The sequence below is a fragment of the Epargyreus clarus genome, unplaced genomic scaffold (genome assembly GCF_041222505.1).
Source record: "Epargyreus clarus isolate Ecla_fem2 unplaced genomic scaffold, WU_Ecla_fem_2.2 ptg000007l, whole genome shotgun sequence".
Classification (NCBI taxonomy): domain Eukaryota; kingdom Metazoa; phylum Arthropoda; class Insecta; order Lepidoptera; family Hesperiidae; genus Epargyreus; species Epargyreus clarus.
The window spans coordinates 24209126-24234640 of NW_027332215.1; the positions used below are offsets into that span (position 1 = coordinate 24209126).

Consider the following 25515-nt stretch of genomic DNA (forward strand, 5'->3'; position numbering starts at 1 on the left):
GGCGTCCAAAACAAACATGTTCTGAGCCGGCACGGCGGGGCTAAAAAAAAAAAAAACGGGAAACGGGTCATAAGGTGGCACGGCATCCCAAAAAAAAAGTGTAATATATTTTTAGGGGAATTTTCAAATAATTAATGCAATTATAGGGGGTTTCGACTTCAGTTTAGGGATAAATATTTTTGAGAGTTGGCAACACTGCTTTCTGACTCTTTCTGAGTTTCTGCTGTTGCCGAGTTTGGGACTGAGTTTTTTTTCTGCTACGCATGTGGTCTGAGACAATTAGTCTAGTATAAAATAAAAAAATAATAAGTCAATGTGTAAATTCCCTATGTTTTCGCTTTTATAAAAATCTAAATCTTAAAAATTTAGGTCAATTTTACAGTGGACAACCTGTGGTCTGCCGTCTGAGGTTGTTTGATTTATACTGCAGCGATTTTCATTTTCAAGACTTTTGCTTAGATACTTAAATTCTTATTTTAATCGTAACTTTGTTCCATATATATCGTGGTATGTGTAATAAAATATAGAGAAGAGCAATCAGCGTCACGAATACGGACATATTAGCGAATAAATTAACAATGAATAATAACGCTGCTGCCGCTTTACAAGTGAGTATGTGAAAAATATTATACCTTTAAGCGTTTTTTTGCATTCAACGTTAACCTAGTGGTGACTGTAACAACAGTGCGAGTATGGCGAAATCTAAATGTATAGGGAATAGCGAAAAGTCTGGAAGAAGTGATTAAGTTACAAACCTTATTTAGTTGAATTAATTTGTATTGTTATTAAAAAAAACCTTTTCCAAGCTGGAAATCTCACAAAATTTATTAAAAAAAATCTGTATTACATTCCGATAGTGGCGATTATAAATCAAATCAATTGTGAAACGTAATAAGAAACAAGAAACAAAATGAAAATGCAAAAATAATAGGAAATACATTTTGCTCTTGCATCTTTGGCCGGCGTCAAGTAGAATTCCAATCTAAGGGGTTGATTACAAATGTCCAAAGGTTGCTCAAACATTTGCTGCTTCTTGTATTGAAAAAATATAATAATATCAAATATGGCTGATTTTAGTGTGCTGATTTTCAGGTCGGGGAGATATTCCGAGAAGCTGGCACCGCTTTCAACAAGTTATCAGAGATGACTATGTTGCTGCATCCCATGGGGGATACACCACAAGGGTTTGATTGCTTATTATATTATTATTGTTATATAGTAGTACTATTAAAAGGCAGTGATATCCTACCGATTTGAATCTCTGCTTGCAATTGGTAGGTTAAGATATGGCTCCCAGGCCACCTCTGTGTGTGACTGAACGGAAGTTATGTGCATGTTCATAATTAAGTATCACTTGGTTTAATACCAATAGATAACTTTGTGAGGAAATCTATATCCCTGGTAGTAAAAATAATCTTGAAATCGTGTGAAATCATTGAGTATACGAGCTTGCCCTATACCCCTCACTACTAAGAGGAGACCCATATCTAGCAGTCGCACAATAATGGACTGAGGATGACTGCATCCATGTACATGCCCATGTACTTAAGTGCAATTTAAAAGCCCATAATTTTGAAGGTGGTACAAACCTTTGTGGTTCGACTCCGGCAGCACCACCGCCACACCAATTTCTGCCTAATAAGAGCGGTGCTAAGCGCTGCTGTGTTCCGGTTTGAAGGGTGTGGCAAGGGAGACAGACTTTTCTGAGGCGTTCAAGCTTAGTCCTCAGGGGTAGCGGCGCATCTGTGGCCGACCTCAGGTCGGAATATCTAATCCTATCTGTTGTTGATTACAGTTGACCATGGGCGGCAATTGCCACTTACCATCAGGTGGACTGCATGCTTGTCTGCTACTCTTATATTATATAAAAAAAAAAACAAAATTAAGAATTTATAGGTTTCACTTAATATGATAGATCTTTCATTATTCATTAATATCCACAAGTAATCTATATTTTCTTGCTTGGTGTATGCCTCCGTATAGAGTTCAAAACAAAATGATTTCTTTGTGTAAAAATTTCTGATTTGATCGAGATACAATGGGAATAGAGTACTACCCCAAACACTCTGTATTATGTTTATGAGACTTGTATAAATCATTGAAATAATAAACCTATACTATACCTATACTAATTATATATACCTATACTAATAATATATGCAAATATACTAATACTTACTTTTATAAATTACTTGTTTTCCACATTATAATCAGTATAGATCAAGAACTTTTTACTACCCTCCATTATTAAGTAATTCGTATACTTATTCAATTAACAAGGGGCAAATGGACCGAAGATGAAGTTGAGATGCTCCGCTCATGTGTGCATCGTTTTGCTGTCGACCTCAACAAAATCAGTCTGCACATGAAAAATAGGACTACGTAAGTATATTCACACACATACTGCGAGCACTTATTTCTAGCATGAAGCAGTTCTTGCTTTTCTATGCAAGGTTTTGGAACGTGTAACTCAAAGTAATGAAGTACATAATAGAAAATGTTCTATAAATAATATGTAATAGATAGTAGAGAAATCTGATATCTGAATCTTCCACATTGCATCATTTACTACTTGATAAGAACCACTAAAATATTTACTTATCAATGTTACATTGAATTCTAGATTCTTGTTTCATCAACCTTAATTTTTCAGTAATTGGTACTTAGAAATACTTATAAGACATTCTACTTATTATTTGAGCAGTCAATAATTTAAAAATGTCAATCTTCGATTTCAGGTCACAAATTCGCGCAACCCTGAAAAAGAAGGCGTTCGAGGACGCAGGTATACCTGTGCGCCAGGTAAGCAGTACAATGGCCGGTATGATGCAGCTGCCTAAACCTCAGGTAGTCTCCACACTCAGCGTCATCAGCCAACAGTCCGTGTTAGGAAAAAATGCCGAGGTTCAGAATTCCTCTAATTAATTTAGCAAAAAATAGCTTTTGTGTTGTTTTAATTCTTTATTCTAGTTCGTTTAGTGATATTTGCATTATATTTTTTTTTACTTTATTTTGGGAGCTTTACCTCGCACTTTGCTAATGAAGCATGTGATAAAGAGTTGTAGATTTATTAGGCAGCCCTTAATTTGCAAAAAGTATGTTTGATTCATTTCGAGATTTAATTCAATACCTTAGATGACTATTTTGTACTACCTACCTAACCTGATATGAAACTCTTAGTTAAATAACAGAAGTCATTATTTCACCATCTATTACTGAATAGACTACACCATCTATACAGCCATCTATAATGACTCAAAATTCTCGCTCATTATTTTTTTCAATCTGCATTATCATTATGACCATAATTTACCTCATGGGGCATACTTACATAAGTCAGATACAACTAAGTATGTAGTGGGATAGGTTGAAAAGATACCAGTTTAGCCCTATTGTATTTATCTGAAAACTAAATTCATTTTTTGCTTGAAAAATAAGCAATTCCGAAGTCAAGTAAACAAAACACGGACACAACAATTATTAACTTGTAAGTGCAGATTTCATAAATAGGATGCAAGGATCAATAAAATCTCTAGGCTTATTATTTTGTTTTATGGCACACGTAGTGTAGCATATTAATGCACTAGATAGATAATATATGTTTCACTTACGTATTACATAATTAAATTTCAAATATATAATAATCTTATATGTTATCTTATAACTGTTATAAGTTATAAAATGTTTTTGAAAATATTTTTTAAATAAATTGATGTAGTGTAATATTTTTACTACTATAAAAATAATATAGCTAATATTATGTATATATTATTTATGGCTTTTATTATTAAAATAAGTATATTTGAAAAACAATGAACTACTACATGTAGAAAACTGAAAATGAAATTATTTTTAGTATTTTCTTAAAAAAGGCAGAGAGGGTTAATCCAGATCTCCACTCGCTATTTTACACGCAGTAGAGGCGCTGAATATTCCTCTCGATGTGAAAAATAGTCCGTTTCTATCAGCCTTGCCAATTCAGTGGGATGAGTGTATATGGGCTTCAGATGCCAAATAATATTGGGTGATTAGTTCACTTTAATCGCCGGCCAAGGCCGAACCGCCACCGTCAGTTACCCTTTAGTCATTAAGATTATATATCGAATATATTTGCATAATTTGTTTGTTCACTCCACATTTATATATGTTTATGATTTTTAAGATAATATTCCTCACTTCCAACTTATATTACGTAACGTAGTTAATAAAAAACGTATGCACTTTAGTTATTAAATAAATTTAATATCTATAAGTAGTTGAATAAATAGAATTTTATTATTATTGAACTATTTTAAATTTTCGTAATTGTTCGTAAAAACAGGTTTGCGAAAGCTCTGGTAAAGCGTAAATTGATTACCTTAGCACGTGTGGTTGGTAGAGAAAACCGTATTTTGTTATGTTTGATAAAGCGTGGTAGAGTATTCGGGATTTTGACGAGTTTTACATCACTTTTTTACCTTAGAGTTGTAGAAACGTGTGCTCAGTTGTTATGCTTTGAAAGGTAGTTAGCCAGTAGCAAACTTTGTACACACAGGTGGCAAATCGTCTGCAGCCACCCTTTCATAATAAAAGTTCATTGTTGGTGCAATTGCAGAAATTCACTTGCCCTTTAAAATTCTGCATGACAATTCGCCACTTATTCACAAATAAGCCGGAGATATCATCAAACTTTATTGCCACCCAGAGATAAAACAATATCCACAAAAAGTATTTTTAACCCTTATAAAATATAGCATATAGCAAAAATTGCCTCATGTTAGAGTACCTTAATCCATGTTCGAAACAGAACACAGCTGCTCTACATACTGCTGATTGATGTTAGATCGATACAATTGTGCCGCTAATTAAATACTAGCGCAGAGGAATTAAGGGTTACGTCACTCGCAGCGTTTGCGTATACAAATCTGATTTGAAACTCTAAATATTCTGAGCGGAGATAAAGTTTGATGCGAATCGGAGATAGTTTTACTATGAGGTATATTATATTAAAATGTTCTAATGATGCCAGGTGACTCTGAACATGTTGAACGCGACGGAGAACGAGGTGGATGTGGAGGGGCTCACCAACGACGTCAAGCTGGAGTTTGAGACTAGTTCAGAAGAGGTGCCCACCTGAAACTTATTTCGCTTCGTGTAAAGTGGTGGAAACGAATATCAGTTTCCTGGGTACCACTTTAACACGTAGTGCGGCACGTATAAATATAGCGAACACTTAGGTGCGGACTTCCATTTAGTGTTAGTGTAATGTTTGTGTTTAATTTGATGGACGGTAATCCAGTATAATATATGTCATAATATTATGAGATTTTCAGATCATGTGTTGATAATGATATGAGAATCTTCAATGCCAAATTTCAAGTGCATTAGTCTTCAACGCTTTGATTATTTCATATAGGTACAAGATGTCTGGTGATTGGTGTCGGAGCCTGTAATGTTATACAGTGCGGTTATTTTTATCGATAAAATAACGATTGTTGTTCTTTTTCTTTCGATTGCAATTTTTTTTGGTAATTAGGATGCTTACCATCAGCGCATTATAGTTAATACTATGTAATAAAAGAACCTGTATTTTTTCTATTATTTGTTATTACAAAGAATAGAAAAAATACTGGTTCCTTTGATTTTTAGGAAAGTTAAAATTTACTTAATTTGACGCATTCAGCATTACGTGGACTTGCAAAATTTGCAATAGGTGCCATTAACAATTTGTTTGAAAAAAATTAAGAATAATTGGTTATTTTCCGATTCCACACCAATCATCGGAAACATTTTTATATTATATGTGGTAATAATAAGGGTATGATGTAAATACATCAACTAAGTATTACATAAGTATTCAATACAATCACATATTATGTAAAGTGCAATATTTTATAGATACCTTGGGGGTTCTATGAAAAGTATATATTAAGAAGATATCTTTTTATTTGTTGTAAAAAGTGTAATCAGCATCTTTAGCTACAATTGTGCAACATTAATGTTACCAAAATAATTTATGTATTACTTTATTTTCATGTATTCAAATTTTACGCTTTTAGTGGTCTAATGACAACCAGATGCTTTGTATTGTGGTGTATTAGTAGAATTAGTTTACATACATATTAGGTGTTATTTGTCTTCCTTAATATATAGTGTGAATTTTCTTAATTGGGCCTTCCCAGCCAAAAGCGGAAGTATAAGAAATTGCGAAAGATGCTGAAAAGAGTTACGAGGCCAATTTTGATAAAAACTAAAACTCTGAACTAAGCTGAGAATGTAACGATTAAAAAAAACAGTATTTTTCCACCATCGCCTAAGGTCGCTTATACTTTCCAGAATATGCTCGTAAGGATCAAATTCTGGGAAGTAATGTCATTTATGACAAACTTAAAGGAAAATATGTTTTTTTAGGTAAACAACTACCCAGCATTATTTTGCATGGAGGTCTATGGTTTCATAAATAAGTAGTATGTAAATCATAAAAAAGTAGTACGAGTAAAATAAGCGAAAATAAAATAGAATAGAGAACAGTGATTTGTAGCCAGATCCGCTTTACTCTAATAACATTTTCGTTTATCCTAGTTACAAATAATAAATATTTAAATAGGAAAAAAATAATGTAAGTGAAATTTCGTTTGCTTTCAGTACTTTTTTGAAATTTGCTATTTTTTATAGGTATGCTAACTAGGTTAGGATCCCTTAGGATAATGATAGATAGAATAATTATATTCATTCTTTAAGCCTTTAATGAAAACTTTTTGACCGAATCATTATTTTAACTGACTATTAGTTGACACTTAGTATTTATTGTCTGAATGATAATATTCCATTCAAGTTCTTTATTCTAGCCAATATTGGTTTGAAATCAAATGATTTCAATATAAAAATTCTATAAAATTGATAAACATAATACTAATAGCTACAAAATTGTAGTTATTAGTATTATGTTGAATATTATATTTCTAAATCTAAAACTTCCTTTGTAATTAGATAATTATAGCATATGCATTTCTAATCCAATAATATTTTTTTTTTTACTTAAAATGTACATATTCTAACAAATTATACCAAATTTTTTATTAGCGTTTTCATTTTATAGGTTCCACACAATGTATAAGAGATAACTAAATATTATCTTGTAAATGTACATTTAATCATCCTACTTCCTACTAATATTATAAAGTTTGTGAGGATGGATGGATGTTTGTGTGTTCTTGTAGCAAAAACGGCTAATCGGAATAGGATGAAACGTTCCAATAATATAAGTTATACATCAGAATAACATTTAAACGAAACTTTATAAGTAATGTATGGTAGAATTGTTTGTTTCAAATAGCTCTAAATAAAAGTCCGCGACAGCACATATCTATCTTTTACCAGGAATTGTAGCCAAAATGTCAGTCATGACATGTCATGATTACTATGCTTATTTTATAGTATTAAATTAACCATTATTAAAATAAATACTTTCATCACTTTATAAATTTAAAATAGATAAACTTTGTCTTTTAAACTAATTGGTTTGGAAGGATAGTTTAAAAGTAATTACGATAAGAGTGACTTGACTGAGCCATATTTTAACACGTGAACATAGGAACATGAAAAACATGTACGTGTATATCCTAAAGGAAGACCTTGAAATTAAATTAGGGCATCGGGAGGCGCACATAAAAGTCCTTAGTGTTGACGATTTCTTTGTTTATAATATTGTTAAATTTCTTTTTCACGCGGGTGAAACCGTGGGACACAGTTAGTATTTTTATAAATAGATCTTTTTTTTATAATTATGACTTGTAACATCACCATGGCTAAATTTAACTGTTCTGTTGAGTTATCTAAACATCAGTTTTATATAAGATTGTTAAAACTAACCTTATAATATTGACTAGAGATTTCTGTCTTTTTTTCTTGGACTCATAATAAAGTTATCTAAGATAGTAATAATTGAATAAGAATATACCTACTGAACTCGCAAATACAGTTTGCTCTCACCCAATAAAACTTAAAATAAATCGTTATGATTTTTTATTATTGAATTGTAACAGCTTTTTTAAAGTAATTTTGTTTTTGATATTTGTACTCTTTTATATAACATTGTTTCGCGTTAAAGGGAGAAAAACTTACTGAGTAGTGATTGAAAATGTATACAACTGAACCATAATACATTAAATATTTCTTTTTTAAATGCTACTTACTTATTTACACAGTATAAATATAACATGTACTTAAAGACCAAATAAGGTCGATGTTTCAAATGTGTAAAAGTAAAAAAATATGCCCAGTGAATACTTAAGTAACTTTCAAATGTGTAATTCTTTGAACTCGTTGCCATTGGCGTAGGCGGAACATTGGCTCCAAAAGTATGCATAAGAATTAATCGCTTTGTTTATTGATGTAATATTAGATATCTGAGTTGACCTACTAATAGGTCATTGTAAGTTATGTTTTATGTTAATCAGCATTCTAGAAATAGACTGTCAAGATGGCTTCTGAGCTTTTATAATTTTAAAATTATGTTGCGTGTAAAACCGAGACCCAATACTAGACGCATGTAGGGTGCTGCTTTTTTGGTCATTGCCAATTTTTTTCGATGAAACACTGAAGCAATAGTCCAATTTAAAATGAAAAAAATCCATTTTTTTCATACATTATAATAATATAATTTGAATAGTTATAACTAGAGATGTATGGATATGATATTTCGAATCTGGATACGGATCTAATAAAAAATATCGGTTTCGGATACGAGCTTTTGAAAGAATTTTCAATTGAAAGTAAGAAAATACATAAAAATAACTGAACAGTATCGGCTTGCTCAGACAAAAACTTTTCATAATAGTGTATCATTTAGACTCCCCCCTTATCTGAAATTATTTTAAATTTTAATATCGGATTCTGTTACGGTTACGGAGCCCCATAACATCCCTGGTTATAACACACTTGGTTTTAATAGTATAGAATAATTTTGTTTGTTTGTTGTTGAACAGTTAATAAAAATGATTTCCTTATGTACTTAAAGTATTTTAACACCTTAATTTTTTAATATGTTGATACCTGAAATTGAAATTTTAAGTGATTATAAAGTTGGTATAAATTGCTGGTATTCATGTACTTATCTCTAAGTCCCACCTACTGTTGTATAAATCTACTTAGCCAAAAAAAAGAATGGTCAAGACTTTCCTAAATGTGTAATCTTATTCAAAATATACCAATGTTATGTCAAATATACCCAATAAAAGTAGTTATTTATTAAAAAATATATTTTATTTAATTAAACACCTATGCCTGTTAGTAAATAACGTGCAAAGTGCCGGTTAAGGACAACTTATGCCTTCGACCAGCCTTATTTATGCTAGCATATATTTTTATGGAATTTGTAGTTCTTTTTTGTATTTTGTTTTTTCTGTTGCCTGAGTTGATAGTTTGACGCTAGTTTCAATTATTTAATATTCAAACAACGTGGGGAAATTGTAAAATTGCCCACGAAATTCATATCAATTGATCATAACAAATATGAAATATCTGTTCCCGAAAACCATCAGAAATGTTTGCCCGACTATGTTTTTTTAAATTATGTGCAAACTTTGTCGCCACTTTATAGCCTTACGCAATAAAAGCGCCATCTTGGTTTGCAAACTGTTATTTATTACATATTAAAAGCCAGACATTTTTTCAACATAATATACGTATTAAGTGGAAAAAATAACAAGGTATAGGTAAGTTTTGTTTTAAGGAAAAAGGGTAGTTGTATACTGTATTGTACACTAATACTAAAGGTTGTTGTAAATTTGGATTAATCTAAAGTAATTATCCTCCGGATATCCGTATCCCAGAAAAAGAAGGATCCGTATCCATCATTTTTCTCACGGATCCTCTTCTTATTAATTTTCAATTGATATCAATGACGTGTTATCGTTCATACAAAGTTAGTTCAAAACTTTAATGACTTTAGATTGACATGTGTCAAAATGGGCCTATTAAATTGGCTACTTGACACTTTTTGGGAAAGTGTTGTAATGAATTATTAGTATACGTATTATATATGCCTTTCATTGATCACTTTTTCGAAAAAAGGTCTATTTATTAATAAAAAACAAAGTTTCTTTACGGTGAACGGAACGTCGCGTTAAATCAGGCGGTCAAGTGTCATTTTGTGGCGGAACGTCATTACACTGTAAACAAACAACGCTTAGAAGAAAATTGAGAGTTATTTAGCTATTATAACTAAAATTTAAATAAATGACAAGTTATAAGACGTGTGCAGTGACGATGTGTACAAGTACGATCGTAACAAATTTGCTTATACAAGTTCCTAAACCCAAATCTCATAAACGTTAAAGAACTTGCAGATTCTTATATGTTTAAATCCTCTGTTTGCAAGCAATGACATTTTATACTATCTATGTAAGAGAAGTATTATTGAAAAAAAGGAATAAATTTAGTAACTCTCGAGTGATTCGTCAATTCCAAATTATTGGAACGGGACGTAATCAAAACAAAACAGCAAGTGGAAGTATTCATATATTTAATATATTATATAGATGTCTATGATAAGAATAGAATTATAAGACGTCTATGAGAATTCTATTTTAAGGGCCCATTCTGTAATTAATAGGACACAATGAAAATATTTCATGACTGTGTTATTATTGATGGTGCATGTGCACTGATTAAGTTACAGGACTGTATAATTAAAAATACATGATTTGCTAATATTAGTATTTTATTAACCGATTTCTTTGTTTATTTGGTTTATATGGTTCTATCAGTGAGTACACACAGTAGAACTTTTGTATATATTTATCATATGTTACAGTTACAATAATTACTAGTATTACTACAGATCACCTAAGCTAAATATTTGTGCTGCTTGCATGTCTGCTTTTCTTCATTACTAAAATTATTTTCCGTAACAAATGGATATATATTTTTATCACTGTCATTTTCAGAATTAAATTACAATGCAATAATAGGAACTGTATGGTCACTTTTCTTCCTTCATCTTGTTGGGTAGGTTACGCAAGTAAAGAAGTACTATTTCCCGTGTACTTTACTTTATGTATTTCAGACTGGTGCCCACTTTCGAAACTTTTGGGTCCTCACTTCTTCTAGGCAGGACAGTCATCACATTTTCATTTTCATTGATGTACCTTGTGTTCAGGACAACTTTTACTTTTCATGAAACACAAACTTGCCTTCCTCTTAAACTGCACATACTCTATAACGTCGTCACTATACGATTGTCGGGAAGATCTGTAAATATAAATATAACCAATTAATAACCTTAAAACAGTTAACATAAGAATATAAGTATATTTAAAAAAATCTTAATAATTACTTGAAGACAACCTTTCTTCTGTCTGAAGTCAGTTGTGAAATGTTTTAATTGTCCGATATGATTAAATGTAAATGTAAAGAATGTTTTACTTACGTTGTTTATTTGATATTTCCATAGGTAATCTCACGGAAGTTTTTGTATCCATTTTGATTTATTGCACTGCATATATGGATCTTCTTTAAGCAGGTTCACGCTATCAGCTTTAATATAGTAGGCTTCATTTCGGTTCACAACATAAATTCAACCAACTCTAACAGCAAACGATTTAATTATTATTTGTCTTGTTTGGTTTCGATGTAGTGACGTCACATGACATTTGAGGCAGCACTGTCGTCGTTTTGGGATTTAAAATCCACAAATAAAAAATCGAAAATTTCTTTTTAAAAATTAAAATACTTAGAACGTATTAAAAAATAAACGAAATACTGCATAATTTATGTTTACTTATAAGCTATCATATCCAACATATTTCATATTTTATTGTTATAACTGTCAAGTACCCAATTGTGAAGACCATGAAGTTATAGGTAAATATGGAGAACACACTTCGAATACCTACTTGAAGCAAAACCTATGTATCACCATCTCGCTCTCTGTGGGCAGACCCTCTCTGTCTAAGTAGGGTAACCTTTATTTATTTTGGCACATAGGGCCAATGTTGCCACATTACCGAATCCTTAAGAAATGGGATTATAATTCGTTGAATTGCCAACCCAGATATGCATACGTGACCTACGATTTTGGGATTTTCAATTGAACTAATCATAGTTCAAGTATTTATTTAAAGGTCTTCTGGTTAGGCTAGTGTGGTGACTAATTCTAAGAATTTTCTAGGAGATTTAAAGAAGAAGATAGCAATACTATAGTCCACACTAGAAAGAGAGGTCGGCCCACAGAAAGCGGGATGGAGATACGTAGGTATTTGCCTCAAGATTTTGTTCTAAGTGTGGCCTCCATATTTACCTATAACTTCATGGTGAAGACTAGGTGTATTTTTGTCCCCCCTAAAGCGCCCCTAGTGGCCTGTCCCAGAACTACTCATGGATTTTACATACATAGTTACATACCTATAGATACCTATTATATATTCGTTATTCTATTTTCTTTACGGTGAACGAAATGGTGACGTTATGATAATATGATCGTTGCGTGACCGCCTGTTTAGCGCGACGTTCCGTTCGCCATAAAGAAAGTATGATTTTTATTGATAAATTGCCCATTTTTTCGAAAAAATATCAATGGAAAGCGTAAAACTGTATAATACGTAAATGAATTCCTTAAAACACTTTCCCAAAAAATGTCAAGTAGTTATACTTCTTATTATTTTTTATAAGTAATATGTATATATACGTAATTAAGTTAGGATAATATATTCATAGTTAAGTTTAAAATAACATGTATGTAATGAACGTTTAATGAAAATAAAGAATCTAAGGTTAGTGCCGCGTAAAATATTTACTTTATAATTAGCTTATCTTGGTGGTAAAGAAAATTTCTTTGCTTGCTACGCTACAGATATGTTGTCTATGCTCTAGTCTATTCCATAAATGGCAAATGGGAATAAAATAAATAAAATTTATGTGTCATTGGCTGAGCGTCCATACGCCAAAGCCACAAAAGAGAAAAAATAAATAAATAAAGAAATATTCGAAATTGACGTTTATCCATCAATAGAAACTATTATTTTAATTTTAATTTAAAAATATTCATCACAATTGTCATTATAATAAAATTATCATAATTGCAAAGTAACAGATGCGTTATTGGAGACAATTTGTAACGTATTTTAATTAATTTGCCTCATGAAACTCTAATTAAAAGCTACAATAGACTCCTTTAATGTATGATAGACAAGATACCATTACTTTTCCGTTGCTCAATTTTGATGCATACATGTATTAATGTATGTGGCGTTATAATAAATCTCGCCAATACGACTATAAACCGGAATTCATAGGATAGGCTAGGTTAGTTGCAAGGTTGAATTCACAGCCTATAATGAATAACTCTGCAGCCAAAGTAAGTAGTGTTTCTGTGACTATATATTCATACACTTGTTCAAGTAACAATTGTTCACCTATTTATTGATAAAAGTTACCCTAATGCGATTCTATTTCCATTCGTTATATTTTAAAATCTTTAAGTAGTAGTCGAAGTAATAACCGTATAGTATATATGTATGGAGTACCTAAATATATTGATTTTATAGTTGCTACTTCATTATTTAATGATTCAGTTTTATCGGAGGTCTGTGTGCTTCTTTAAGATACTGTTGTGTTTATGAAAAGGTATTTGAAAGCACTAAAAATTAGATTTGGTACAGAGCAATAACTGTATGAGTATGTTTATTCAATTTAGTATTAAAGTAATAAGTGCCTGATACATGTGAACTTGTTTTTTAATATGACATCAGGGTCTATATGCTATGATTTATATTGAGTATTACTAGTAAGCCAAATTTTTCAACACTAATATGTAAATATGTTGCAATGCATTTTTCAGGTTGGGGAAATATTTCGAGAAGCAGGTTCAGCTTTCAACAAGCTGTCCGAGATGACAATGCTGCTGCATCCCATGGGAGACACATCACAAGGGTAAAGTTACTTACTATGATAATTTTTATGTATGTCCTTACTATCATTGAGACCTACATTTTCATATACATTGGTTTAAGTATGTTATTTTTTCAACTCCTTTTAATCACATATATGTAGATGCTTAAATTTAATACCAAATTTTTTGTTCAAAGTCAATATAATTATAGTCTATATTTTAATCAATAAGTATATTAGTGTATTCTAATTGCAGATTAATAATAAAACATAACAATACAATCTAAATCTATGATGATGATGATAATGATATAGAAACTAAAACTAATCTAAAATTGTTAAATTCTGAATGGGCGAATGGGCTATATGATTCTTCAATCAATTCATTCTTCAGCAATTGACCAATTTGTTTCTCAATTCTTCTCTATCACCTAAGGAGTCTTTTTGAGCAATATTAGTCCACTTGTAGGTCTATAAATGCTTCATAGTTCTTCACTTGTCCAACATCAAATTTATCTTTCGCAAATATGTGTTTATAATCATCTAATAATGTAGAAATTTTTGTTATTTGTTCATCTTCCAAGTATGTAGTACTTACAAAATAAAGACCTCGTTCAAAACTACTTTTTGTGACATAATGCCCTGAAAGCTAGCAGTGTTACCTTGCTGTATAGAAATTTTAATTTTTTGGGCAAAACAGCTGCCAGCTTTCTCATCACCTGATATGAGGATAAGCCTGTGAATTTTTTTTTCCATAAAATGTTTTACATGTCAGCTATCCGAGCCAACATCTCAGTTGCTAGCGCTGCAAATTCATAATCTTTGTAATTGAAGAATATTTGTGGCACTTGAGAAACAGAGTTCCATTGGTGTACTAAATAGTAATTATTATTGTTTTACAGGAGCAAGTGGACAGAGGAGGAAATTGAAATGCTACGATCATGTGTCCATCGGTTTGCGGTGGACCTTAACAAACTCAGTCAACACATCAAAAATAGGACTGTGTAAGTTAAACTATTTGGTTTGATTTAATATTCATTGGCTTAAATTTTTGTAAACTTTGGCATATTTTGTCTTAAATGGTTATACATACATAATCATATTTGGAGTAATGTTATTGCATGTTTTTTTTTGCAATATTTATCTTGCACTTTGTATATTCTATTTACTTTATATATTATATAACATATATTGAAGAAATGTTCATATTTATCAGAATTATAATGCTAGTATATGATAATTGAATAAAATCAGTAACTGTGAATACTTGATTTTAGGTCTCAAATTCGTACAACCCTGAAGAAAAAGGCGTTCGAGGACGCAGGTATACCTGTGCGCCAGGTAAGCAGTACAGTGGCCGGTCTGATGCAGCTGCCTAAACCTCAGGTAGTCTCCACACAGAGCGTCATCAGCCAACAGTCCATAATAAGAAATAATGCAGAGGTTCAAAACTCCACTAACTTATTTAATATTTCACAAAATATTAGCTTTTGTGTTTGTTTTTCTTTTTTTTATGAGTTTGATTGCATTTTAGTATTTATTGGGAGCTTTGCCTCGCACTTGGCTAATGAAGCATGTGCTACTTGAGTTGTAGACTGATTGGCACGCTAATTCTTTTCAATAATCTGTGATAGCATTGTACGCTATGGCTGTCATTTGTTATGGCATACTTAATTAAGTGTAGTCACTATTAATTTTTATAATCAATACTTAAGTTTTTTTTTGAGAGAATTAAACTGTATTTATTGAAGAGTTACATTATTGATTGAATCATTAGTATAAAGTATTTGAAATTTGGTTTGGGCAGTAAAGTGAGTGATTTTATAAGTGTGGTCTATTGTGTACTTGTAGTTTGTTGAATTTAGTAATTCAATGAAATATTATTTATTTAAAGAGATTTTGATTTTACTTTTGGCCTAAGGGAATTGAGAACTTTTCAAAAATTTTTTTTTGGATTGAACTAATTTTTAAGACTTATTTCGTTCACAAGACAACATGTATAAAGGTTATATTAAAAGATAAATATGCAGAGTTAATTTTTCTAATGGCCCTTCAGGGGCAAATCCGAAACTATATGGATTAGCTAAAAATGCTGAAAGTAGCGCTGTCTGTAGAAAGAAGTTACGAGGCCGAGGAGGTTTTGTTTAAAAACTAAAACTGCATCATTAGTTTTTAGGGTTCCGTACCCAAAGGGTAAAAACGGAACCCTATTACCAAGACTTCGCTGTCTGTCCGTCTGTCACAGGGCTATATTTCCGGAACCGTAATAGACACATGAATTTTTTACAGATAATGCATCACGGTGGCCGCTATAACAACAAATACTAAAAATAAAATAAAGTTGAATATTAAAGGCGGTCCCCATAGAACAAAGCGGATATTTTCGGCATTTTTCGATCTAACTGTTAAACCATACTTGGAAGACAGTTAAAATGTTTACAATCCGTTATAATAAATACAAATAAGAACCATAAAACATATTTTAATATAGTTATTTTAATTTTATTATACGTTGTTTACGTATCATTCATCATCAGCCCAACGCCATCTATTGTTGTGTCATATAACTAATTATTGTTGAAAATAATAAAATGAATAAAAATAAGTAAAAAATAAAAATAAAATTTGGTGGTACGGAAGCCTCCATGTGGGAGTTCGACTCGTACTTGGCGAATTATTTAAAATATCCTTTTCCCTCACTCGGTTTTAACTCTAATAGTCATTCACACAAAATGACAACGAAACTCAGTGCATAGTAAGTTGACAATCTATTATAATGATCTGAAAAATAACCAAAATATAAATTCCTGGAGAACAAAACTTTGTTTCTAAGCAAAATGTTTAAAATTAAATTAATGAATGGCGGGAACTTAGCTGCCAACGTTATATGGAAAAAATACGTATTTTCTTAAAAATGAGGCTTTTCCTTTAGTTTGTCATTTATCATTACTTCCCAGAATTTGATCCTTATACGCGACACAATCCATTAGTGGAATAATATAGGGCATTTTGTTTTTCAAAATATTCGCTAATCCTTATAGTTTCGGATTTGGCCCTGAAGGCCCATTTGAAAAATTCACCATGTATACTGGGGTTTTTGTTTATATGGGTTTTTATGTTTAAGGGTATAAATTTGCAGTGTAGTTGGTAAATTAGAAAACGCCAACACACGAACTTATACACCGGTAGGCACACCGAAACAAAAAAGAGTGGTGTTTCACAGAGTAAGAAGAATAGTGACTCCATATTTAAACTTAAACTGAGACATTTTCACGTTCAGCTACTTTAATAGTAAATCTGATTTAGATAGATAGATAATAGTAAATCTTATTTTATTCAATCAATACTTCCAGCAGTTTATATTGTTTCCTCGTTATTGTTTATTGAACCCATATTATATAATACTTACAGAATATATTATTGGTACGTTATAGTATAACAAGTAATTTAGTTGGTATTACTTGTTATCCGCTCATTGTAGTCCGCTCTGAAGTTGTTGCGAGCAGGTGTAGTCATACAATTTGCTATGGCAACGCGATTCATTTCTATATTCAGAGCGGTCCAGCAGTTTTACGCGGACTATATCTCTACGTGAACAATAACTATAAATAGCTTGCGCACGTTCAAAAACTTCCACTTGAGCACGTTCCGTTACTGCAATGCAACTTTAAAATAATGACAGACATGCATTTCATATTATTTTTTTAGATATAAATTTCTGACTGCTCAATATACTTTGTGCCTGAGTCTTGTGCAGGACGGATGGACGAAGATGAACGCCCTTTCACTCTCACCACATTAATATTTAAACTGTTAACCTAATATGTAAACGACAACTTACTGCACTATGATATTTAACAACTTTTGAACGCCCATAAATTATGGTCATATATTCATTTCATCTATTTAAATTATAATATAAATATTTATGTTATGGTGCAAAAGTAAATTAGAATGTAATTTATTTATTGTTGTCCCTTCCGTTCGCATCGCATGGCTCACACCTGTATTCCGTTAGCTTACAAGCTTAAAAAATAATGAAAATGAGCAACCGTTTATGTTGCAAAGAATTGAATTGAATTGGCGATAAACTTCTATCAATAGTGGTGCTAATATAATTGTTGATCGAAGTTAAATTAGTGATTTTCCGGACGCAAGCTACTCAGCTGTGCTACAAACATCACATAATAGTGCGGCTGTGAAATGTTGTTTGTTGTTTAAAACATTTCAGGTGACGCTGAATATGTTGAACGCGACGGAGAACGAGGTGGATGTGGAGGGGCTCACCAACGACGTCAAGCTGGAGTTCGACACCAGCTCCGAAGAGGTAATTATATAATGCTAGCTGACCCGGCAAACGTTGTATTGTCATATAAATAAAAAAAATGTTAAAGGAATTACGTTAGCTGCGGCCGGAGGTTCCAATAAAAGACCAAAGTTGATTTAAATTTAATTTAATTTAAAAATAAAAATACATTAATTACTTATTTTTAATACTAAACTAAGTGAGCGACCCTAATTCGAAGTGTGAGATTAGAATGACGCGGGGGCCTTCCGTAGGTCTAAGGAAACCGCGTGATTGCCGTCAATGCTTCATCTGCAACTTAGTTCTCTCTGGCCCGACTAGCATACACGTGTAACGAATCAGCGATTCCCTTAGGGTTCCACTATGTAATTAGGGTGAACAACCCTTATCACTTAGAGGTATGAAAAATAGATAGTAGACGATTTTCAGACCTACTGAATATGCATATAAAATTTAGTGAAAATCGGTAAAGCCGTTTCGGAGGAGTACGGTAACTAACACTGTGACACGAGGATTTTATATATAAGACTAGCGCTCTAAACAGACAAACGTAAGACGTTCCAACTTAGTCAATAGTGAGACCAACGCAAAGGTGAGATAAATAGGTAAACACTTCTATACGAGATTAATTACAGATATCCAGAGCCAGCATATCCCACGATCAGCACTGCATGCTTTTTTGCTATTTGCATAAAATAAAAAGATTAATCAGTATTTTTTTACTGACATCTGTAATTAACCCTAGATTCCTACCTGAGAGCGGCGTTAGATGCGTCGTTACTCCTGACGACTAAACTGGAATGCCTCGGAAAAGTATCCTTACTCTCTTTAAACCAGAACAGACGGAAATAGGTGTGGCTGTGCCGCCGTCATGCACGAATGAATTTGAATAACTCACCTGTAAAAGATTATTCTACTGGATATTCGATTTTATTTTTTTAATTCTTTTATCCCTATTCTATAATCGATAACAACATATAATGTACCTTACATTCTAGGATACACCGATTTTATCGAATTATAAATATTTAATTTTCAGATGTGAGACCGGTACGATGTGTGCGGCCTGCTATTGTATAACTAGTAAAGTGCTCAATGCGGCCTGCGCATAAGAAGAACGTTTCATTCAAATCGGACTTCTCATAAATAAATTGTTACAAGTAGGACCAAAATCGAAATACTTATAGCTTTATTCTAGGTTAAGTATCTTATGATAAGACATAAGGCTCAATCTAACTGCCTTATATAATGTACAATTGGAGTAAATTTAAACAAATTTTCTTTTCACTAGCACAAAAAATATAGCAGAGTGTTATTTAAAGCGTATTATTAAACTACTTTGTGCCTTGTTATTGTGTATATTGTAAGAAATAGGAATACTGGTATTTAATTGTATGTGGAATGTCAATTGTACTTGAAACGTATTGTGATGAGTGGTACGATTGAGTTTCATAACAATAACATATAAAGATAGATAGTAGGTATCTACGGAAACTTACTTCATATAATACATGACAAAATCAATTCGTAAGAAGTCTATACTCTATACTGAGATTTTACTATACTGGCCTTTTTAGCGTATAAATATATTATTTTAATTGAGAGTTTCTAAATTATTTTAGCAGCTAAAATACATGTAGCGGCGGTACCTTCCTTGTCGGACCATTCAGGACCATTCTACCACCTATATAATTAATTTTCGGATGTTTTTCAATGGAATTGACAGGGCAATGTTACTGCTGCAAATAATATCCCAGAGCAGTCTGTGTGCCTTTTATAGATATAAAATAATAATAAGTTCCAGTTTTACCTTTACATAAAATCTTTACGCTGCTATCCTCTGAGTTGAAAGGCACTTACAATTTGGGGTAACGGGCTTTCGAATTTAGTAGTCCTAAGGGTTTACAATGTATCCGAGATGGTCTTGAAGTAGGGATTTTGTTAATTTCTTTTACAATTTCGATTACAAGAAACCATATTTTATCAACATCATATAATACGGCTCATTTTTAATCGACTGCCAAGTTATGTATATTATTATGGTCATACACGGTTCTCATGATTGTAATTAATAGTGAGAAAAATGTTCATTTTTCATAATATATTATATATTTGGTATCATTATGTAGCTTAGATATTGCAGCCACGTATTGTTTCAAAGTATATCTTGTAGCAATTACTAATAATAATATAGTTAGGAAACATTTATTGTAAGAGAAGAAAGAAATTTGTTTGCCAATTTTGGTTCATTTTCATTAGTAACTTTGTTAATTTTGGTTGTACGACAAAGTTATAGAAAAAATAGTATATAATACAATTGGGATCATAGTTGTTTAATTTTTTTTTATGCGATGAATAGCCGATAGAGCGTGAAAATGTTTTAAACCCCTTTTTCAAGACGGTGGCCGAAAGACAAAGAGTTGCGACCCCAAAAACATTGATTTAGCTTCACATCCTTGACGTCCAAAAATAGTTCGACCTTCATCAAGCTGGTTAATGGATGAAACTTGAAACTTTCTTACATACATTAAATATGTTAAAATATATTGCAATTGATTAAAATTTCAGGGTTGATTAAAATTTCAGTCCAAAATACGTTTCTTTTTTTCTTAAATGTTTAGTTAATGATTACTGGTTTGATTAATAGACAAATTACATACCAATCGAAAGTAAGAAGCTATAGAATATGCAAAGGTTAGGTTGACTATAAATAGGTAAGCAGGTTGGCCTTCAGGGTCAAATCCGCAACTGTAAGGATTAGCGAAAAATGCCCTAGCTGTGAATCGAACGAGTTTATGTTGAAAACAAAAACGCACCATATATTGTTCCACCAACGAATAGTGTTGCTTTCATCATCATCAATTCTTTAACGGCTCGTCATAATTATGTTTTGTTAATTTAATTGACCAGCCCTTATTGCGTTTGGTTGAGCTTGCGATGATCCATGTCACTACATATTGCAATATACAGAAACATTCATGGATAAATAATATTGCAATATCATTTTCTTTGTCCATCAAACCATTCGATGTTAAACAGCAAATAGTAAATAGCATTTTCTTCTATATTAAGGTAGTTTAATTTATTTATTATACGGATAGGTTATAGGATTTTTCAGAAAAGCCTGGGTCGAACAAAGCAGGGTCATAATTTATACTGTCGGTATTATTTCAAACATCGTGCAGTCTCAAGAGTAGTACAGTGTTTATTAACTTATAACGCCTATTAACTTATAGATCACAGTATATAGGAAATTACAATTTAAAATACTCAAACATACATTATAACGAAAGAAAATGTTAAGTTTAAGTATATGTTAATGTGCATGCAGTGCCTAATTTTATATTAAGTAAATTATGCAATATTTAAAGGTATGAGAGAATGATAAAAATAATTACTTATGTATTAATAACAAATCACAATTGATTATTAGCAATAATTACAAATTAATTTAGAGAAATTGAAATGCCTTTTATACATAATTGTTAGAGATAAATATTAAGAGGTGTAGATTGAATAATTTTCAGGTAAATTGAATAAGTTATTAACATGGTATAGAAGCCTGATATATGATTATAATAATTATTTTCGTCATGTTTTATATAAAAATGAGTATTTTTATGGATCGCTTAGAAATAATTACGGACAGCTGGCGATAGTAATGAACACATTTTCACTTGTTGTTGCTTTTATTTCTAATAATGTACTGGTAGTCTTTTTATAATATAATTTAGCCTACACATGTGCGTATACAAAGTTTACTATAGATAGTACAATGTCTTAGGTTAAATCGTAGCTTAGGTGAGTGTGTAGTTTACGATCAAATAAAACGTATTGTGTTAAAACTGAAGTTACAACATAAGGGCCGCACCCAAATGAGGGTTTCTTTTTCTATTAGATAGAGATTTTACAGAGGTGAAACAATCACACTAGGAAACTGAGCAACCAATAAACTGTGATATTACCATTTTATGTAACCATTTAGATCAAACGACAATTAGTTCACCTTGAAATACGAAGTATCTTATACCACAAGTTGATGGCTCGTTACTGGGGACTGCACTCCTAAGGGTTCCCTACATCCACGAGAATAAAGCGTGTCAGACACATAATGTGGCAGACAAAAATCGTAGGGATATGATTATGCCGCTCAATACAATATGATTTGCCACATTAAATGGTCTCATATATTTAATGTGACTAACGGGGCCTATAGAGGCCTATATCATTGGTTTAAATATCCATTAATAATAAACACGTATAGTCCGCGTAAAACTGCTAGTCCGCTCTGAGTATAGAAATGAATCGCGTCGCAAAATTCTGTGACTACACCTGCTCGCAACAACTCCAAAGCGGACTAACAGTTTGGCGCGGACTATAATTTTGTTGTGACAAAATCTTAATGACCAGCTCAGAGACCAGAAACTTTTGACATCGAACAGAATTAAATTACATTACAGATAATTATATATTATTATATTGCTTATCTAATTTATCTACTGATATTGACACTGGGTAAATTTGTTTGTTTCGGTATGGGAATACTTGTAGATATTATTTGTCTATACATATAATAATATGTTCATTTGCTTAATTTTTGGCTTTCCTATGCAATATTATTATGACCTTTTGTTATTCTCGTATTGCTCTACGTTCCAATATCAATTTATTGAAATAGTACGAGTAACCTATAATACTGAACAATTAGTAATTAATTATTTATGTTCTATGGGATGTTTATAGTAATTAAACTTTGCTTAATATCTAAGTTATGTGTCGGCCTTTTCTTTGAAGTTTAAAGGATTTTCTTGTTTCTCTTGACCTGTGGTGACAATGTCTTCAAAATATTTTTCTTACTTGATGCAATAACGTAGTGCAGTTGAGTTTTGTGTAATAAAGACAGATAAACTATTAGAAGCGTTGACAGTCCTCTGGTTCAGTAGCAACGCATCTGTGATCAATTTCAGGTATGTGGCTCAAGTTCTGTAAGAAATTGGTTTCAGATGTAACCCAGATGGCACAAATCACTTAAAATCAAGTAGATCATATCTGCATACTTAATTCTAACATTATTAAGAGGAATAATAACTCGGTAGTTTTGTTTCATTGACTTATGCTTATGATGTGTATTTTTTATTTTTAGAACAACTATAATTTATCTAACTCAAGTCATTGTGTTTCACGATCATCTGTTACATATATACATAAATAATTAATAAGTATCTAATAAAAAATATACGAAAAAAATATTGTTTTATTTAATGACAATTAAATCTTTTGTAAGTTCAGGATTTGATAGACTAGATACCTACATTGATTTTTTCAAACGTAATATTCAATTATTATGTTCGTCGATAGTTCACGTTGATCGTATTTATAGGAACTATTTCCATGTATGTAACCAAATTACGTTATCAGTTTGAACTTTATGTTGAAAACTTAAACCAAACCCTTAATAGAACGGAACTTATACCAAACGAATACCAGATTATAAATGGTTTCATTCATCAGTATTAACGTATCTGGGCAGCTATGAGTAGTAACTATTTATTAATCTGTGCTATGAGGCACCGACGAAATTTGAAAAAACAATAAACAGATGATTTAGAAATAATTAAACAAGCAATTGTTAATCATTTTATTTTTTACATCCATTTATAAAATAACAATACAGACATTTCAACTAAGAATAATTACACATACGTATACTGTTACGCATTAACAAATATTTGACTAGAAATGTTTAAGACTAAAATGTAGGTACATCCATAATATCGATATTGTAGAAGAGAAGTGCGGAATCTAAATTTACTGGTCGGTAACAGCTATTAACACATCTATTTTTCAAATGGAAATTTTATAAATACAATAATTTGACTAAAATGTGCATTACTATTAATTTATCGTTTCACAATAACGGAAAATGGAACAAATTGTATTACAAAGTAGATGTGGTTGATATAGAATTACAGATAAGATAGTATTTTTATATATAATTAAGTTTATTATATTCAGACACCAATCAATTAATGTATTTTTATTTTGCTTATATATACACATTTTTAAAACATGTAAGTAGCAGATGGTTAACAATAGTGAAAATGCTATTTACCTATATACAGATTTCGTGGGATCTTGGTTGTAAAGTGCTTTATATGCCCTTACATTAAATAATGTTGGATATAAAATAACTAACATAATTAAATACCTTTATATTGAGAGACTGCTTAATTTTTTCACAACGAAACATGTCTTACGAAGCTCGATTAGTGTTTATAATTTTAATTGTGAAATGTTCAAATCGAGAGAGGAAAATTATAGACGTTGTATATAATATTAAGTACCTACCAATAATTAATAGGATATGATTTATATACACTTAGTAATTAATATAAATAGTATAAACATGCTGATCACAAAGAACTGCGTATCGTTGTGGGGTAAAGTAAACGTTTACCTTCGTACCGTCTCGTAATCTCGTATATTACTAACAGGTAGTCTAACAAAATTTCAATTGTGACTTTATGTCAAATGTACCATATATTTATTTTTTGTTCTAATAATCTAATTCCGTTAAAAACAGTAATTTGTATCTTAGTATCTTAACAGTCAACTGATAAATACCTAAATCTACTATGTACAAAATCCCTTAAATTTGATCATCAAAATAACAATACATTAGTATCTAAGTGTTTACTGATATTTTCGATTATACACGGAAAATGTATAGGGGAAGGTTGCTTTAGTCGTACCAGCGCCTAAATCGTACCACAGCAGTATCTAGTCTCCTATCTACAAAAAGCGATCTCTGGTGCTTCAAATGTGTACTAGTTGGTTGTGCGAGTAAACAAAAATAACGGCACCACGTCGGCACCATTGATTTAAAAATTGTAGGTGACGCACTATTTGCTTATTCATTTTAGTATTTTAGTTAGCGCAGAAGATTTTAATGTATATTTCTTTTTAATACGTTCTTCTGTATATTTTTTTATGTCAATGCTTCCTTCAAGCGTTGTCATTAAATTTTAATCGGCTTTGACTATTAATGTTCCTCACATTCCACTAAACCCTACGTTTCTACATGCCTCTCACCTATAATTATATTTTAAAAGACAAGTTTTGTCGGTGTTTTCACTAAAAATTTAAGTTCATCAGTAAGCAGTTTCAAGGGAAGTACGATTGTTAAGTTAATTTCTGTGATTCTTTTCTTTTTTAACACATTCTACTATTAATTTAGTCATAATAAAATAGTAAAAATTTTAAAGGTAATGTCAGTAATATTATTTTGAAATTTTGAAGTGTTGTTGCCATAGATATGGTTGTTGCGTAAGTCGTACCTA

General features: G+C 31.4%; 2 protein-coding genes across 8 annotated transcripts; both read left to right on the forward strand.

The window, feature by feature from the left end:
- Positions 1 to 203: 203 nt before the first annotated feature.
- Positions 204 to 9230, forward strand: LOC140743713 (BPTF-associated chromatin complex component 1-like). 4 transcript variants are annotated; one of them, XM_073075209.1, is made up of 6 exons: positions 204 to 409; positions 528 to 608; positions 1093 to 1184; positions 2281 to 2382; positions 2739 to 2904; positions 5009 to 9230. In XM_073075209.1, exons 2-6 carry the CDS (start codon positions 579 to 581, stop codon positions 5114 to 5116), a joined length of 498 nt encoding a protein of 165 aa, XP_072931310.1. In that variant the 5' UTR covers positions 204 to 409; positions 528 to 578; the 3' UTR covers positions 5117 to 9230. The 4 variants fall into 4 exon arrangements, with proteins under 4 accessions (XP_072931310.1, XP_072931309.1, XP_072931313.1 ...); XM_073075210.1 differs by having other exon boundaries at positions 227 to 268; XM_073075208.1 differs by having other exon boundaries at positions 204 to 608.
- Positions 9231 to 12956: 3726 nt separating this feature from the next.
- Positions 12957 to 20498, forward strand: LOC140743714 (BPTF-associated chromatin complex component 1-like). 4 transcript variants are annotated; one of them, XM_073075214.1, is made up of 6 exons: positions 12957 to 13336; positions 13820 to 13911; positions 14772 to 14873; positions 15147 to 15312; positions 18101 to 18196; positions 19215 to 20498. In XM_073075214.1, the coding sequence occupies exons 1-6, from the start codon at positions 13316 to 13318 to the stop codon at positions 19218 to 19220; spliced, it is 483 nt and encodes a 160-aa protein (XP_072931315.1). In that variant the 5' UTR covers positions 12957 to 13315; the 3' UTR covers positions 19221 to 20498. The 4 variants fall into 4 exon arrangements, with proteins under 4 accessions (XP_072931315.1, XP_072931316.1, XP_072931317.1 ...); XM_073075215.1 differs by having other exon boundaries at positions 15147 to 15255; XM_073075216.1 differs by having other exon boundaries at positions 15147 to 15210.
- The last annotated feature ends 5017 nt before the right edge of the window (positions 20499 to 25515 follow it).